This window comes from Aristolochia californica, unplaced genomic scaffold (assembly GCF_029961685.1).
Source record: "Aristolochia californica isolate CCGP_79_NKW_82.1479 unplaced genomic scaffold, dmAriCali1.0.hap1 SCAF_7, whole genome shotgun sequence".
NCBI lineage: Eukaryota > Viridiplantae > Streptophyta > Magnoliopsida > Piperales > Aristolochiaceae > Aristolochia > Aristolochia californica.
Window position 1 is genome coordinate 42,124,651 of NW_027182268.1, and position 17,154 is coordinate 42,141,804.

General features: G+C 37.3%; 2 protein-coding genes across 4 annotated transcripts; one reads left to right on the forward strand and one right to left on the reverse strand.

Moving 5' to 3' along the window:
- Positions 1 to 291: 291 nt before the first annotated feature.
- Positions 292 to 6,106, reverse strand: LOC137936670 (peroxisome biogenesis protein 3-2-like). Of its 3 annotated transcripts, none has more exons than XR_011109561.1 (5): positions 6,087 to 6,106; positions 3,262 to 3,307; positions 3,017 to 3,119; positions 2,109 to 2,290; positions 292 to 849 (listed from the first exon to the last, which is right to left on the reverse strand). XR_011109561.1 is itself a non-coding variant. In XM_068781487.1 (5 exons), the coding sequence occupies exons 3-5, from the start codon at positions 3,037 to 3,039 to the stop codon at positions 791 to 793; spliced, it is 330 nt and encodes a 109-aa protein (XP_068637588.1). In that variant the 5' UTR covers positions 3,040 to 3,119; positions 3,262 to 3,307; positions 6,087 to 6,106; the 3' UTR covers positions 292 to 790. The 3 variants fall into 3 exon arrangements, 1 of the variants encoding a protein (XP_068637588.1); XM_068781487.1 differs by having other exon boundaries at positions 2,098 to 2,345; XR_011109560.1 differs by lacking the exon at positions 292 to 849 and having other exon boundaries at positions 1,493 to 2,290.
- A 3,482-nt stretch (positions 6,107 to 9,588) lies between these two features.
- Positions 9,589 to 16,458, forward strand: LOC137937517 (uncharacterized). The gene is made up of 10 exons (XM_068782577.1): positions 9,589 to 9,823; positions 12,700 to 13,229; positions 13,335 to 13,534; positions 13,776 to 13,946; positions 14,056 to 14,303; positions 14,742 to 14,754; positions 14,982 to 15,140; positions 15,259 to 15,408; positions 15,557 to 15,760; positions 15,865 to 16,458. Exons 1-10 carry the CDS (start codon positions 9,589 to 9,591, stop codon positions 16,106 to 16,108), a joined length of 2,154 nt encoding a protein of 717 aa, XP_068638678.1. The 3' UTR covers positions 16,109 to 16,458.
- The last annotated feature ends 696 nt before the right edge of the window (positions 16,459 to 17,154 follow it).

Consider the following 17,154-nt stretch of genomic DNA (forward strand, 5'->3'; position numbering starts at 1 on the left):
GAGAAAATGAGTGACCGATGGTCTGCGACGTCAACGAGACTGGCTGGCGGTTATGGCCAACGAAGGCTGTCACTAGCACATAAGCCTCAGCTTCTTCTGTAGCCCAGACACTGTAGGGACGGAGTTGACATGCTGGTGAGCAGAAGCACAGGCACGGCCATGTGGATGGTCTCGTCAAATACCAGAACCCCCACACATCCTGTATGCGTGCAGCTGGCTCTTTTTGTTTCTTGTCATATCATTTCCAAATGCCCTTTCTTGTCACACAGAAGGGAAGACAATGGAGCCAAATAAAAGAAGAAAAGAGAACCGAGTACACCATTCTGGAATTTCTGCGCTTGATTCACATCTGGTTTACAACTCTTATCTCTATCAGAGCAATTCTTATTTCAACAGACGAAGAAAAAAGAAAAAAAAGAAGAGAAGAATTGTATCTCTTGAAGCAGTCGACTAAAGTACAAAGTTTTATATCCAGTGGTTGAAAGGAGAAACTGCCGTCCATACAATCAGATGTCATGCCTTTATCTGTCATCATCACCTCCATCGTCCAGCCATTAATCATCTGATGAAAGCCAGTTTTTATTCGTCTTCTGTTTCTTTTAGGGGCTTAGAAAGACATGTTTGTGTGAAGAAGTGTAAAAAAATTCCGACTTCTGGCAAAATTTGGATTAATCTGAATAAAGCTGTTTTGACTTGGTTCCCCAATAGCTAAGAGGAATTCCTGTTAAGCACTAACACCTGACCCGCTCCTTAGATCTTCCATCAATCCCTCCAACACTTTCTTGAAGGACTAATTCTCAACACTTTCAAATTCAGGACTGCTTGAAAAAAAATGTAGAATCTTCACAACTGAAACAAAAAATTGGTAAAAAAGTAAGTGACATGTTTTGGTAACAACAGAAGCCCTCGTGGGAAAACAGAATCAGCAATCCAAATTATAAAGCTTGGTCTCATGCAGCATGTAGTTGTGGTCACATACATCATAAATGTCGAAATTGTTATTGCCAAAGTCTCAAATCAGGTGAATAACAGAATGAATTTGTGAAGAAAAGCAGCAGTATTCTTGTTTACCATGCATATGAAATTTAATGGCTGAAGCCCTCTCAAAGGTACTGACAAATAATTGACCATAATTTATTTTTGAATGCTGATTAACTTGAACTGAAGACATTACACTAGAAACCCACCCATATGGCCATTGAATCAAAGTCCCAATCCATCATAATTCCGTGATGAGCTTTGCTCATGGACATGCCCTAGTAAACTTGAACCTAAAATAGTAATTTCTTTGAAGTGCAAAAGGAGTGCTTATTCCCAGAGGGGATATAGCATGGCTATCTGTTAGGTATTGATCTAGATTGAGTTCTTCAGTCAAGTTTCATTGAGTTATGGGATATAGAGAGTATATGTACTCGACATTCAGAAAAATAAAAAATTATCTCTAGAAATTGCAGGTTTTGACATTTCACACACATCATCCAAGAAAAATGAAACAGTATTGACCGGGATGTAACCAAAATAAACGGTAATAACATTGCCTGCCTCATCCACTTGGTACTCTAGCTTGCTGAAGTAAAAAGCACACCATCTTCCCTGGCTGATGCAAAGGATATCACTCAGGAGCATCAGATCCATGGGCCCCACGAATGACAGATTTAAGCAACAGCTGCAGAGCTCCTGATGACCAGTACTTTTTTCCACTCATTGCATGCAAAAAGCTACCATGACCAGTAGTGATGATCAAAACTGAAAAGAAAGTATGCCCCTCCCAGAAAATACTGATAAAGAGAAAGAACAAGAGTAGCAAGGAGTTAAAAACAAATGGATTAAAAGAATCAAAGAGCAATAATGCCTCCATGCATGAGTCTTTGTAGGCATCTTAAGTTGCTTTAATAAATGCTTTTCACTCGAAAATCAGGCCCAAATTACCACATCAAGAATGATATTTCTCATCTTATTATGTAAAAATCTCCATACACTATAAAATACAGAATCACAAAAGTTTTTGGACAAAAGCAAAATCTATAGTCCATGTTCTCTTTGCTTCTGAACCTTTCCATACCAAAGCTGCAAACAGGTAAAATCTACAATAATTACCTCCACAATACCTAGATAGAACAGCACGGGTCTCCACCATGAGTTGCTTAAGCTTACTAATGTCTGGAAGCGGATGAGAACTGTCAAAATCACTAGAGGACATGCCAACCAACTGCTTGTAGATGACAGCATTTTCAGGTAACAAGTATGCCACCCACTGATGTGGGCCCCTCCAGCTCACAGCCTTCAGTATCTGCATGATGGTGTCATGGAGCCGAGTCATGTCAAAGGGATCCCTGAGCTGCTTACTGCTTAAAAAAAAAATGAACAAAGACATCTGAAAACTGATCAACCAAACTATATAGATGACTACATGGAAAGAGAGGGCAAGGACTAGGAGGCTGGGATCAAACATGGCCAACCTTGGCTGCACAACAAGTTTTATTCTTTAGAGAAGTCATATTATTTATAAGAAAGTCATTTGCTTATTAATACAATAATGCCATTATATTCATTTTATCATTAAAATATAAATAAATACAAAAACATATAAATAAATAACAATCATGAGCTTTTAAAAAAAATAATCATGATTACATAGGATACAAATAATTATAGAGATTTGCTCCCTCCACCTTTCTAATTTTATCTTGTTAATAAAAATACATCTTCATTAAAAAAACAAAAAAAATAAATAAATATAAATTAAAAAATGAAGTTTTGAGTCTTATTTTAATATGATAGTTAAACTTAAACTAGAAATGGCTCCACCAAACTTATATGGACTTGAGTCCGTACTCCTTTCAGCTCAGTTATAATACTGGAAAAGAAATAGGGAACTTTCATTATCAAATGAGAAGAGTAACTCAAAAATCTGTGAAAAAAAAATAGAGTAGGGGTGCAGGCAATCATAGGCCACCATGGAAGGCTCATACGGTCTATAAAGCATCCAAATTTTTTGCCCGTAAGGCAGTCCTACCTTTCAATCAATAGTATCAACATGGGAATCAGAGAAAATGTCTGACTTGTATTTTGAAAAACTAAATAAAGTTCTCATCTCGTGCATCAGGCAAGTACATTATCTGCAAAGGATTAAGGAATTATTAGAACATAGGACAAAACATAAATCGAAACTGATCTACTGCTTGAGAACTTCAGTTGCTGCTCTTTGCATGTTTGGAATCAAACAGCTCATAGCATAATTGGAGAGATAGTCAGCAGTACCAAGAAATTCTTGCTGACCACGTCTGTCAAAGAGAACATCTTCATCCTGCACATTTGACCACCGGATGAGTGCCAGTACAATCATCTACTCAAGGAAAAGATGCATTAATTTAGTCCTTATGGAGAAAGGAAAACAGTGCATCAGCAGGCATCCCTCCCCAAAAGCACACGAAACATTTCTTTTCTACATCAATGGAGAAATAAAAGCAGATAACGGAGAAACTTGTCTCACCAGTAGAATACTAATACACACCCTTTCAGTGAGATTTCATTGATAATGCAGCTCATCAGTAAGGAAAGATTTCAAAAATGATTTCACAAAATCCAACAGTCAAGTAAATGATATGTTTAATTTATTCTGAATTCTTTTTAACAAACTCTATATAGTTCAAGGAGACTGCTCTTCTCATTGGCTGGTGCAAGAATTCAGATGGTGTTCCTTAGATATTCAACCCCATCTTTTTAATCAGAATTATAGATATTTCTGAGTGTATTTCAATTTTTTGTTTTTCCGCAGTGTATTTCAATTGTCCGTCCCAAGTGCTCTGGTTGGCCAACAGTCTTGCTGATAATCTTGCAGAAGAGGGGGTCAACCTCCAACAAGACATTGTGAATATCAATCCTCATCATTCAGAAAAAAAAAATACTCTTTATATAAAATTAACAACCTAATAATATGAATTAAGAAATGGAGAAATTATAAAATCAAAAAATTATCATAGAGTTGGATGAACTACAATCTTTGAATGAGGTGATGTGGTCAATGATTCCAATTAACTTAACAAAAAAAATTGACTGAGCACAATTTATACCTAGCATGATATACATATATATGTGAAAGAGTGTATAAGTTATTGTTGAGAAACAAACCAAGTATGCCTTGTTTTCTATGTCTTCTTGCTTGTTTAGACCAAGGTGATATGCCCTTTGTAAATGTTTTGTTGTTTAAAAATGTGTAAAATTATAAAACTAAAGTTTGGGAGAGATTAGGGTTTAGAGACCCTCTTCCCCTTTATAACTTAATCAATAGTAAAAGTTAAAATACTATCACTACTCCCCTATGTCTTCTTGCTTGTTTAGACCAAGGTGATATGCCCTTTGTAAAAGTTTTGTTGTTTAAAAAATTGTGAAATTATAAAACTGAAGTGTGGGTGAGATTAGGGTTTAGAGACCCTTCTCCCCTATTTATAACTTAATCAATAGTAAAAGTTAAAATACTATCACTGCTCCCCCTTAAACCCTAGGAATCTAGTTTCCAAATGAAAATATTCTCCTAGAATATAAAAAACTAATTAAAAACTCAAAATTATAACTTTGAACAAAATTAAAAGGCATCGTTCAATAACAGAAAAGTTGGTCTATAATGAATAATTATCTCATTTTGTATCCTAGTTAGTATTTCATTGAGCCTCTTAAATGTTGTACAACAAGCCCTAACAACAACATACAAATATGTTTAAAATTTGGGAACATGTTTAAAAAGACATTGTAACAAATCTTACAACCAAAAACTAGGCTTGCCAAATTTTACTTCAATAAAGCCTACTACGTGAAAAAAGTATCCTTTTGTCTTGAAGGATCCTAGTGAAGCTTGAACTCAAATTGTTGCACTAACCCCCAATGTGGCCACTGAGCCAAAACTATATTTTATCCTCTTCTTTAATGAAATAAATCAAACATCATTGACAAGATACTTTTAATGCCTTAAATGACCTTGCTATAATATTCAAATATTCAAATATCTTTTTTTTTTTACCTCTAACATCTAATAAGTTTACCAGATATATTTGCTAAATTATAAAAACAATTGAATTCTCCTACCGCAAACTTCCCGCTTTCCAATAGAAACTTTTTGAAAATTAATTTTACACATAATTATATAGAAATAAAGATTTAGGTAAATTTGGCTACTGCAAATTTTGAATATGAAAATTCTGTATTTGGATTCTTCAATATTTTTAACAAGATCCTTTAAGCATTTCAAAGATTATGACCCTCTGCTAAGAAAGGGAGTAAATTTAGAATGTTTTATTGAAGTGAAGTTTGGCAACCAGATTTTGAGATATAAACCAAGTTAATGCTAAACTTGACCAAGTCAATATTCAAAGGCATGAATTTGCATATCAATGTTCCAACTCCAAGAATGAACAACTTATGATATTGAAAGGGAGAGATAAGAAAACAGTATTTTTGAAACGAGATGAATCAAAATGGACTAAGCCTGTTTTGTCTCGTAGGACAGGAGAAGACAAGGGATGGTGGCTAACCAGCCATGCTGCCATATACTTACATAGAAGGGGATTTCGTCACAGTAGCTCTTTTTTGGGAATGATGGAAACTTTTATCGAAGAGAAAAAGAGATACAAGGATATTGTTGCACGTATTAGGACAAGCTTTCCTCTTATTCCTTGTAACTATTTTCCCCTCCCTTGACTGTAGTCATCTTTGATCCTGCCTTGGTTAAGAATGCTCCCTCGCCTTCTAGGACAAAAGCATCTTTATGCAAGAGGCATAGGAAGTGAAATCCTAATGAGAAAATTTTCCTTGTTGACCCTCGTTCACCGGCATGTCTAATATCTAATGAATGAGTTATTGCCATATCTCTAGAAGCTACCAATGATTTTCAATCAAAGTTCATTAGTCAGTTAATGTGGCAAAGAGTCAAAGACAAAGATTGTTTCATTTGAATAATAGTATTTAGTAAACTTTCCTCAACAAGGCTAACATAGTTGAAACAAGAATATTATAATGTCCATGAGAGCCAAGTGGAACACCAGGTGAATATATGCAACCCTGTTAGCAACACACCAACTTGTAACTCTTACCATTCCACACTGGAGTAGACTCACTACAATCCCCTTATCTAGCCGAGATTACATCACCATCAAACCCTTTCAACAAGCTAGACCTGGATCATCCAAGGAGTGGCCACAGGAGCCAGGCCCACAAGGTAATCTTTGTCAGCAGAGGTGCTTGCTTCAAAATCAAATTTTGCCCGAGTCAGTTGGTGACAGAACTGTGAACAAATGGCAACTCACAACACAAGGTTTCCCTAAATTTGAATCTCCCAGAAATTGATTAAAGAAGATCTGTTCATCTGGCTTGACAAAAAAATGGAAAACAGTTCCATCCATCAGGGTTATATTTGAGAGATTGCTCTCTCGAGATGAGACCTCCAATATTTAATTTTAACAAATAAAAACTCGTGTTTATGGATCAAACAGATTTGGGGTTTGACTACAGTGATCTCACGTGCTTTTTTTTTCCAAGTTTAACAAGACAAACAGAGAGAGAGAAATTATTCAAAATAAATTTCAATGAACATGAATACCAAACTTCTTGATATAACACTAATCAGCAGTAGATTCTTTATTTTCACCAAATGCATGATCAGTTTGATATTTCTGGAGTAACTAAATATAAAACATCAAACACAATAAAGTAATGAACCTCCAGTAGCAGTGTACACAAACCAGATAAATAGCTGAAATTGAGGATAACATATAAAAGATTGTAGTATCCTACATGAAACATTTAACATGCATAAAAATAACATAACTGAAAAAGCAAACAGAAAAATGTATCTTACAAGTACTTGAGAGCTTGCCAATCCCTGGGCCGTGTCAATATAAAGATGCCTTCCTAAGATGTTCACTTGAATTCTTACAAACAGGCTAAGGATTTGTCATTGCCCACAATGACAGTGCCATCCTTGTAAGACCTGGTGAAGCGGAAGAACTCATGCTTGTAATAGACTTAACAAATAGATAAATGATGAATAACATGCATTTCAGTTTCGAAACAATATCAAGTAAATTATTGAAATTATTCTGTTTAAGCAAAGCTCAAAAGAAGTAGATAACTATATAAATAATGAAAACAATGGAACCGACAACATATTGAGAATCTTCAGGCTTTCCCAAAGCTCAAGTTTCTCCTTAGATAAAAGAGAACTAGGTTGACCCTTCCCCTGCATTAACTTCTCTGTCAAGTAAGAAAGGTCCAACTCCTCTGCCATCTGGCGTCGTAAATGTTGGAATGACTTGTCTTTAATATGCATGTTGCACCTTCGCTAACAGACCGGTCTTTTGGCACAATGGTTAGTAACATGGTATCAGATCAAGTAGTCTCGAGTTCGAGTTCCACTCCCCCCGTTTGTTTCATCCCCGCATAGGTGGGACTTTGTCTTTGTTTCGTCCCCGCATAGGTGGGACTTTGTCTTTGGCCGTCCCCATATAGGTGGGATTGTGCATTTGCATTTGTACATGGGTGTTCCCCGTGCGGGGGAGTGTTGGAATGACTTGTCTTTAATATGCATGCTCCGCCTTCGCTAACAGACCGGTCTTTTGGCGCAATGGTTAGTAACAGTAAATAATGGATTGCATAAGGATAAGGTAATATAGTTGAATCGGATATCCTTTGGATATTTTCAAAGTAGGTCTCTAATCTGCCCATTCATAGGTGATGAGTAAGTGGAGATTAACCTACGATCAACCTAACAAAAAATCAGTATAACAATTGCATAGAATGCCAGGCGATTGTCTTACTGTGCTGTAATGAGCTCGTCCATTTCAAGCTGGCCTTCGTATTATCTTGCCAAGTCGTTAAGTCTCTTTCTGTGGGCAGAATAAAGCTTATACAGAGCATATGCACTGCCCACAGCACCCACAGTAATGAAAATCTTCCTCTTATGCCTTATCCGTATAGGAAAATTATACAGGTAAAAAAATCGTCGATGCATAAGATTCCAGATGAAAGAAAATTTAGATCTTCGACACTGCAACTGAAATCAAAGGGATAAACTTACCTCAGACCGAATATGTTTTTATATCAGAAAACCCAAAAATCCATCACTAAGACTTTGTTCTCAGAAAATAAGCTCTTATCTGTGTGAGTGGTACCGAAGAAGACTCTAAAACACGGAAACAACGGCCTGAGATATGGACGTTTTGCGGGCAGTGAGACAGAATAAAGGGTCTTTACATCGTCAATATGAGGATTTTCAGTTAACAGAGAAGCTCTCATCTTCGTGAGTATGTCGATTACGGAAGGAGACTCTACGCACGGAAACAACCGCCTGAGATAAGGATGTTTTGCCGGGAGTGAGAAAGAATAGAGGGCTTTATCTCGGGGACATGAAGGTTTTCACTTTTTCAGGTGATGGAGAAAATGAACAGAGTAGGAGAAGCAAAACGAACAGAGCTAGTTACACTCGGAAAGACGAAGCTTTGATATTTGTCATTCTGTTGCTACTGCTCTTGTTCTAGAATTCCACTTGTTAGTTTCTACTTGCTACCATGTCAAACTATCCAGTATTTCATTGGCTGATTTGTGAGAATCACGCAAATTAGGATTTGGCAATAAAAACTAAAAATATTTTATTTTTTTTAGATGCCCCCGGCAGACGAAAGAGAAAATAGAAAAAACAATATAGTTTATCTTATTTGGATACAAATATTTGTAAGAGTGTTGTTTTTATTTTTTTACATAATATTATCAAAATCGGCCCAACTATTTGGATTTGTTGAATAACAGATTCCTCTCTCCAGACCTGGGTGATCTTTTTTCTTATACGATCATTGCGAGCCTGCTGTTTAAATTGGATTTTAGTCTTTTTAAAATTTGTTTAGATCGCATATAATTGAACCTGATTCAACCCACAACTCCTTTTATAACACGGGGACTCACTTTCACCATCTCAACAGACTTCCGACTCCTAGTCGATGCATGAAAGCTGATACTTTTAGGGAGAACCCCACCCTTCGTTACCACGCTCGCGACGAAAAGTCTTGGCGCCCTCAAGTAATACCACCTGGAGGTTTTGAACTCTCCTCAGTTCTCGCTCGACAGGGAGGAATACAGCAAGCCCCCTACGTTAAACTATTAGACTCTTCATCTCCCTGCCTCTGTCCGTCACTCTTGTCCCTACCATCGCCTTCACTTCATGAACCTTTATCTTCCGGGGGTGGACCGCGTCTGAGCTACACCAGCGTCTTTTCCACACCCAGCAGGTATACTCTCCCTAACTTCCTCTGTTATTTCTTTCATCTCTCTGGGTTCTCTCTCAGAACAATCTCTCACCTCAAACTGTTTCGTTTTGTAATGTTATGATTGTGGAAGTCTTCCTTTCTCAGTTTAATGATTCTTTCACCTTTAAAAAAAAAAATCTTCCCATTTTCCTAATATTTTCCTTTAAATTCTTCAGACATCGTAACCCAACAGCCCCCAAGAATGGCGCCTTCTCTTTCATGGGATTATGAAGAAGAAATTGAAAGCGAAGGAGACGATGCTTTCGATGAAGACATGGAAGCCTTGAGAAGAGCTTGCATGCTTACTGGAAAAAACCCGGATCAGGTTTACGGCTCAACCGATCGTGGGTCTGAAGATGAAAATACTGAAATTGATGATCTTAATCTAGTTCGAAGTATTCTAGAGAGATTCCCTGTTCCTCTGGCTGTAATGCCTCCGCCACTTGGGTCGACATCTAAGATGGATTCAGATGATGAAGATGACTTTGAAACCCTCCGTGCAATTGAGAGACGTTTTGCAAAATACAGTTCTGGTGAGTCACTGGCAATTTCTTCAGTGGAAATGCATACTTCTAATAATTTATATTTTGTTCCCTGACTACGTTAGATGCAAAAAGCGTGAAATATAAAGAAGTGGATGAAGTTGTGCAGTTAATGAAGATCATCTCCGTTCTATTTGTTGATTTATTTTTTGGACCCTATCTGTTGTTTGTATCGAATAACTGAATGCAACTGTTTGAGGAAACTTCTGTGTCCCTGTCATTGGCAAAGAAGATTAAGTAAATGCTTAAATTTACAATAAGTGGATCAACCAAGTGAGTGAAAGCTTGGTGCCTTAAATTTACCAACTTTGCTATAATAGTTAACAACTTCTGTATGCATGCATGTTTTAAATTTCAGCTTCTTTTCTATAGAAATTACAAATTGGAGGCCTTTTGTGTCAACATGTCCACCGGCTTACATTTTAGCTTTTGGGCTATGTGATTGGAGACCTTTCTCTTCTTATCTGCATTATCTTGTGTTCCATTGGTTCACCTTCACTTCTTCAACTTTTTGGTCAGATTGGAGGCCTATCTCTTCGTCAGTATCTTGTGTTCCATTGATTCACCATCACTTTTTCAACTTTTGTGTCATACTTTATTCCCTATTATCTGTCCATTGTCGTGGCCAATTTGGGTCTGTGGGCATTGGAGCTCTTCCATATGCAGAGAAAACGTGTCTTTAGAAGGCAGAGATTGTTGGTACAATTTTTTATTTTGAAATGTGAGAGAAATTTATTTTGGTACAATTGAGATAAACCTAGTGTTCCAAACCCCTTTTTTTTAATCTTGACCATGTCATTGGATTTTTCAGAACTCCTCTGAAAGCAGCAAACTTTACAATTTCTCTTTGCTAGAAAACATTATCTATGGTTGTTCAGCTGTCCAAAGAGAATGGGTATGTCTGTCTTGGTACCTGAGCTGAGCAAGGTTCTTCTTGCTAAAGTTATCACTCTTTGATTGGATGTGGTTTGTTTCTCATGAAACATCTTAAAATTTAAAAGAAAAACACGTATGGACCACATTCATATCTCACTGTTCTGTAGAGATAAAAATTTATTCAGATCTTCATTCAAAAATCCACAAGAAAAACAAATTATTGGCATCTATTTATAATTTTAGGCATATGTAACAAAAATTGGCTACTGGATGACCAACTTTCAGGTGAAAAGAGAAGTTATCTGGAGGATCCCTAGTCCACATACTGTTCTGCTTGTTTGGCTGTATTAATGCTTGTACCCTTGCGGCTTCTTCGCAGGTAATACATACAACTGTATCGCTCCAAGTCTAGATTTGTTCTCCATCTCTTCTATTGACCCAATGAAACTCTTATTCCCCCTTAGATTTAATTTGATATTCTGGCTTCTCCAATTTACTATCTTTTCTTTTTTCCCCTTTTTCTCTGGTCGGTTACTTCTTGTCGTGCTTTTGTGGACTCCTTGATGCAGTGCATCGCAATGTAGATGAGTTAGTTGAAAATTCTTAAGGGATATCAGATCACTGTAAGGTCACTTGTAATTATGAAAGAAAAAGGGTGGCCCAAATTGTGGATAAGGAGGCTCATGATTAAGAAGGAGCCTGAATTTGAAGAGAGATAATTTTTCTAGTTTGGATTCAAGTTCTTAAAATTGAAGTCTTAGGCTTGCTGTAGTTATACATTTAACAAAAGTAACTTGTTGTTTTAATGAAAAAATCACCTGAATAGCAACCTGCTATTTTAGTTAAAAACTTCAATTAGAAATGTTTTTTTAAAGTAGTAATTTCTTATCTTAAGAACAACCAAAAAAAAAAAAAAAAAAAAATCTATCTTAAGTCTGGGCCTTTGTTTCTAAGCTGGTGAAGCCTAAACTTTAGCAACTTTTAAAAGTTAGAAACTATTTTATGCTATTATAATTCTCTTTCCAGTAGGATTAGATTTAGCAAGTTCAAGTGGACTATATATCCTAGAAGGGGACAGCAAAGAAGTTTCCTGTTCTGTTGATTTCTATGCTTATAAAAAGACTTCATATGTGGTACTGAAAGCATCTTTTGCCTATTGAATGAAGTTTTGATTGCACACTGGGCTCAATGCCCACATGCGGGTGTTTTTTGTGTGGTTCAAACCTCATGGGGAGAAAAGGGTGTACTTTGAATGTGTAATCAACATTAAAAAAAAAAGTTCTGATTTATGATCTCTCTCGTAGAAACCCTACTTTCTGTTATTCAAATTTTAGCCATCAAACCTGAATTCAGATTTTAGTTTTAGAATTTGTTTCAGAAACCTATGTGACCCACACTCCAGGGGAAACTTTCGACTTTATTTGTCCTTGAATCTAAACCAATTGGCTCTGTCACTTCTCCATGTTAGCTTTTTAAACCCGGACTGGTTCTAGTGGATGTACCTATAAAGTGTTTTCCACCTGGTTTATGCTGCAAATTTTGTGGATAAGTTCTGTTCTGGGTCAACTGATCAACTGATTTTGGTTGGACAGATGACCGAGGCCTCTTTGAGAGGGCGTGTTTGTGTTGTCATGTAAGATGCTAGCTAGCTGATATCATGATTGTCAATCCTTTTTTTTTTTTCGTGCTCATCATTAAAAATTATCATTAGCCTTTTTGAATTTGCATGAGTTGAACTCGGATTTTAAGTTTTCTGTATTATACACACTTGTTGAGTGCTGTTATACTTGTTTGACATCAGATTTGATGATTGTTTTCTGTGGCAAAATTTCGGGATTCTTTTGGTGGAAACGCAATCTGCAAGTTCAGATAATATATAATACTGAAGAGAGAAAGAAGCATTTGTTTTTATTTTATTTCTTAGTATTTTTAATTGTTTAAATGATAATTTAGCTGCAGATCTTGACTCTATTTTTTGTATATTTTTACAGATTTCTCAGTAACAAACTGTGAAAAAGATTTAGAGAAAGCTCTTGTGGGTTCTTCCACAAACAAAAATAATGGGACGGGCTTGGTCAATAATGATGTTCTTACCATTTCTCATCCTTACCCCTATTCTGGTGGAACTAGTTTATGGAATCAAACTGAATATAGCACGTGCAGTTTATCTGTGATGCCCCTTAATTCTAGCTTCCCAGAGTCTGCACGCAGGTTTATTGAAGCTATTAATAAGAATAGAGCTTGTCAGAAGTTTGTTAGGAGAAAGCTGATAGAGATAGAGGCAAAAATTGCAAAAAACAAGCAGCTTATGGCTCGTATGAAATGTCTCATGGATTTTCAGCTTTCCTGCAAAAGAAGGGGGAGCAGAATTTTATGCCAGTACAAGGATCCTCACATCACGTTGATCTCACTTCCTAAAGACAGAAATTTAAAGAGTGGAAAGGTTGTAGCTCTTGACTGTTGTAAAGATCTAGTGATGAGATTGTGCTGTTTAATCATTGCTATTGTGCAACTTCATGGCGTATCTTCTCTTAATTCCATTCTGTCATTCTGCTGCTTTTGATATTTTTTATCTGTCCATGGAATCATCTTATAGTTGGTAAACACCCATCAATGATGTCTTTAGGTCCAAGAAAAGAAGATTCCTGTCATGTATACTGGGCCAGATGAGAATTCCCAGGTTCAAAATTATAAAGCAGTCTTAGCAAAATGCCCAGTCTCATTTCATCGGCGCCATTGGTCGAGTGCTGAGAAAGAAAATCTTGCGAAGGGAATAAAACAGCAAGTTCAGGAAATGTTGTTGCAGAAGGCATTGGAACAATTTAGGTATGTTCTATTCTCGATACATTCAATGTGAACTGAAAATAAGTAAAAGAGGAAAATGAACAAAAGCTGGCAATATGGTTCTATGATGCTACTTTTAAGTGGCAACGTCAAGATGACCTTGTGCTGGAACATTCTGCTATGTTCATGGCCTGGCGTACCCCTCCCTATAAACTCTCTACTGCACTATGGATGGTGTCTGAATATGTCTCTCATGGTTTTTTCATCTGTGTTTTCTTGATAGTGAGTCAGAAAGATCATCTGGAGATCCAAATGCATTAGATACTATGATAGCATCTATTGCTGACATTGAAATCACAGCAGAGAATATGAGATCCTTCCTGCCTCAGGTTGATTGGGATCGACTGGCATCCATGTATGTCATTGGTCGGTCTGGTGCAGAATGTGAAGCTAGGTAATTAAATTTGGTCTTCTAAGAAGTCAATATTAGGCGATCAGTTGGTGTACTTATTTGATTTGTTTGAGCCAATGTAAAAGCCTCCTTTTCTTTGATATACTTATAGGTGGTTGAACTGGGAGGATCCTTTGATCTGTCACAATCCCTGGACTAGGCCAGAGGATAAGAAACTCTTGTCTTTCATCCAAGAAAGAGGTATTTACAACTGGATCGAGATTGCTACTTTATTGGGTGCAAGTAGAACTCCATGTCAGTGCTTGGTTCGTTATCAACGAAGTCTGAATGGCTATAGTGTGAACAAGGACTGGACAAAAGATGAAGATGCTCAGCTACGTGTAGTTGTAGGAGCTCTGGGTGAGGATGATTAGCCGCTTATAGCTAGTCATCTGAAAGGAAGGACTGGTCGTCAGTGCTCCGAAAGGTCACCAGATCTTCTTACTTTGCCTGCTTGTATTTTACGGCCACCTTGCTTTTACTCAAATTACTAGAATATTTTCCTTATTTCTGCTTTTACTTTTCTTTTCCAAATTTTTTATTTAATTGTGCATTCTTTTACTTTACTTCTTGTTTTACCACAATATCTGCATGTGTTAGCTTCTGTGAGTTCTGAATCAACATGAATGGAACTGACCAATGGATAGACATTCAAGGATAAGGATCAAATCAACAAATGGCTACACAAATCTACATATATGCCCCATCTTATGGAAACCTTTAAACTTTTATAACTATTGTACATTAAAGTAGGAAACTTGTTTTACTTTGACCTGTCCTTGATATAATATTTTGCAGGGTCATGCTCTGTGTTTTTTTTTTTTCTTTTTCCTTTTCTTGTACCTATTGCTTCTTTACTTTTCCTCCGGAAGCCTTCTGAAGGGAATCCTGTTTCTCATTGTTGTCAAAAAAAAAAAAAAAAAAGCAAACCTTTTGTCAAGACATGGTTTCTGTACAGATAATATAACCCTATCTCAGAGTTCTGTACATAGTTTCTTTCTTACTTCTGAACTGATAGTGAGTTACTTCTTGATCCAGATGGTTGAAAGCACTTCACCCTTCCAGGAAAAGGGTAGGCAGATGGACTGCGGATGAAGATAAACATTTAAAAGTGGCTGTTTTAATTTTTGGAGCCAAAACCTGGCAAAAAATAACTAGATTTGTTCCTGGTGGGACACAAGTCCAGTGTCGAGAAAGGTATGGCTGCATAACTTGTAGTTGATTCTATTATATCTTTTCATGTGACAATATCTAGATGAGTTCCCTTCAATCAAATTCATGTATCAGAATTTTGAGGCAATTGATTTGGTGACAGATGGTGCAATGTCCTAGACCGGTCTTTAAACCTGGAAGCTTGGACTGAAGAAGAGGATTTCAAGTTGAAAGCAGCACTTACCCAACATGGGCATTGCTGGTCTAAGGTTGCATTACTTTTGCCACCACGAACTGATAATCAGTGCAGGAGGTATGTATTCATGTGTCTGGTGTTTATTCAAGATTTTTTGGAAGATTCATTTCTGATTTCTTTGCTAATTTTGTGATACTCTGAGACTTCTAGCTGTATTTTGGAATTTTTAAAAGTAATGCTTATTTTGTTGGGACTATGTGTCCAGGAGATGGAAAGTTTTGTTCCGGCATGAAGTTCCTTTGGTCCAAGCAACTTGGAAGATTCAGAGAGGTGCTCTTCTAACCAACTTTGTGGTTCGGGAGGTTGAAAGACCTGCTCTTAGTCCTAATGACTTTTGTCTTGCATCGGATGTTAGTTCTCTTTTAGAAGAAGCAAACAAAAAAAATAAAAATTCGAAAAGAGAACAAAGGTAAATTTCTGTTTGGAATACTTCTTAGCACTTCTGTTTCTGTTTTCTTCATTTACTTTCTGCTCCCTGTGTGTTTTATTCATCTTGTTACATCCCGTGTGTAGGGTAAGTAATACATTAAATGATGAGAATGGAGATGCTAATCAAAATCACAAGTCCAGATGTTCAAAGAAGAAAGCTAATGCTTGTGGGAAGCAGACACCTGTGACGACAGAGGATCTTCCTCGGAAGAAAAAGAAGAAGAGGACTCTCGTGTCCAAGCCAAAAATGGGTGCTCTAATTCCATCCGTTGGAAATCATAATGTCACAAAAGTTTTAGAACATTCTGTGCTCAATACACGTGAATGAAAATGCTGATGCGGCTGAGAAAGAGATGACATATCTGGCTTCTGCCAATGGTGGAACTGCTTCTGAAAAGGTTGAGAGTCATCCTGCGAAAAACAAGGGGAAGAGGAGACAAGTATCAGATTCTGATGGCATCACCAAGAGGAGAAAAAGAAAGCTTCAATCAGATGATACTGGAACTGTTTCTCATCAGGCTGAGTCTCTTCCTGGGAAGAACAGGAAGAGGAAAAAAACACCTCTCATTGATTTTGGAATCAATATTCAACGTGCTGCTGACCAAGAGAATCCTCAATGCGTACAACAATCAGGAAACTTGGGTGCTAGCAGACCCTTCAGGATGTCTTCTGTGTAGCCTGCGGGTGAGTCTCAATCAAAGGAATCTAAATCTTGTCCAGATGTGTCTCTACCTAGGGTGGGTCTTGCTGACATGGCGAAGCAAAGAAGGATTGAACCTAGTAAAATTGGAAGGAAGAAGATGGAGCGGGCAAAAGCATGTTTGAGCATCTCAAACTGGGATAGCCTCAACAGCTATGAAGACCTGCCAACTGTTGACCATTCAGTTGAGGAGATTCTTGATGAAGCTGCTTCTTTGAGAGCTGATGAGCAGCTAGTTTTGATGGAGGAAATATCTACAGATAATCGGAGTATAGATATGACCTTTGCTGTTGATGGATATGGTGCTCTGAGCGACGAACTAGTAAGGCGTATGGTAACTGACTCAGAGAAGGTTGAGTTAGAGAATTGCTCTCCCACTGCGAGATGTTCTAATGGAAAATCGGATCAGGTGTTTGACATGGGTGTTGGTCTGGGTACTGCAAATATACCAGTGGATAACTTGCATTTTTATCAGCTTGAGGACATGTTTGAACAGTCCCTTGCCTCGTTGTTCAGGTGTCTTGCCCCTCCTGATCCGGACGATATTCCTCTCGAGTCATGCCATATGATTTTGAGTCCAACTGCTGTGGGGGATGTTGATTCAGAAAATCATACTGGTGCTCAGCCAAAAAACAACGAACGACCATTCTAGGAGCTCAATAATCACATCACTA

Coding starts and splice junctions, on each gene's coding strand:
- LOC137936670 (XM_068781487.1), bottom strand. CDS start 3,039: ATGTTGATACTATTGATTGAAAG. Junction 2,346..3,016: donor TTGATACTATTGATTGAAAG/GTAGGACTGCCT, acceptor TTTTTTAAGCAG/TAAGCAGCTCAGGGATCCCT. Junction 850..2,097: donor TCTATCTAGGTATTGTGGAG/GTAATTATTGTA, acceptor TTTTTGTTTCAG/TTGTGAAGATTCTACATTTT.
- LOC137937517 (XM_068782577.1), top strand. CDS start 9,589: ATGCTTACTGGAAAAAACCCGGATCAGGTTTACGGCTCAACCGATCGT. Junction 13,230..13,334: donor CTATTGTGCAACTTCATGGC/GTATCTTCTCTT, acceptor TGATGTCTTTAG/GTCCAAGAAAAGAAGATTCC. Junction 13,535..13,775: donor AAGGCATTGGAACAATTTAG/GTATGTTCTATT, acceptor TTTTCTTGATAG/TGAGTCAGAAAGATCATCTG.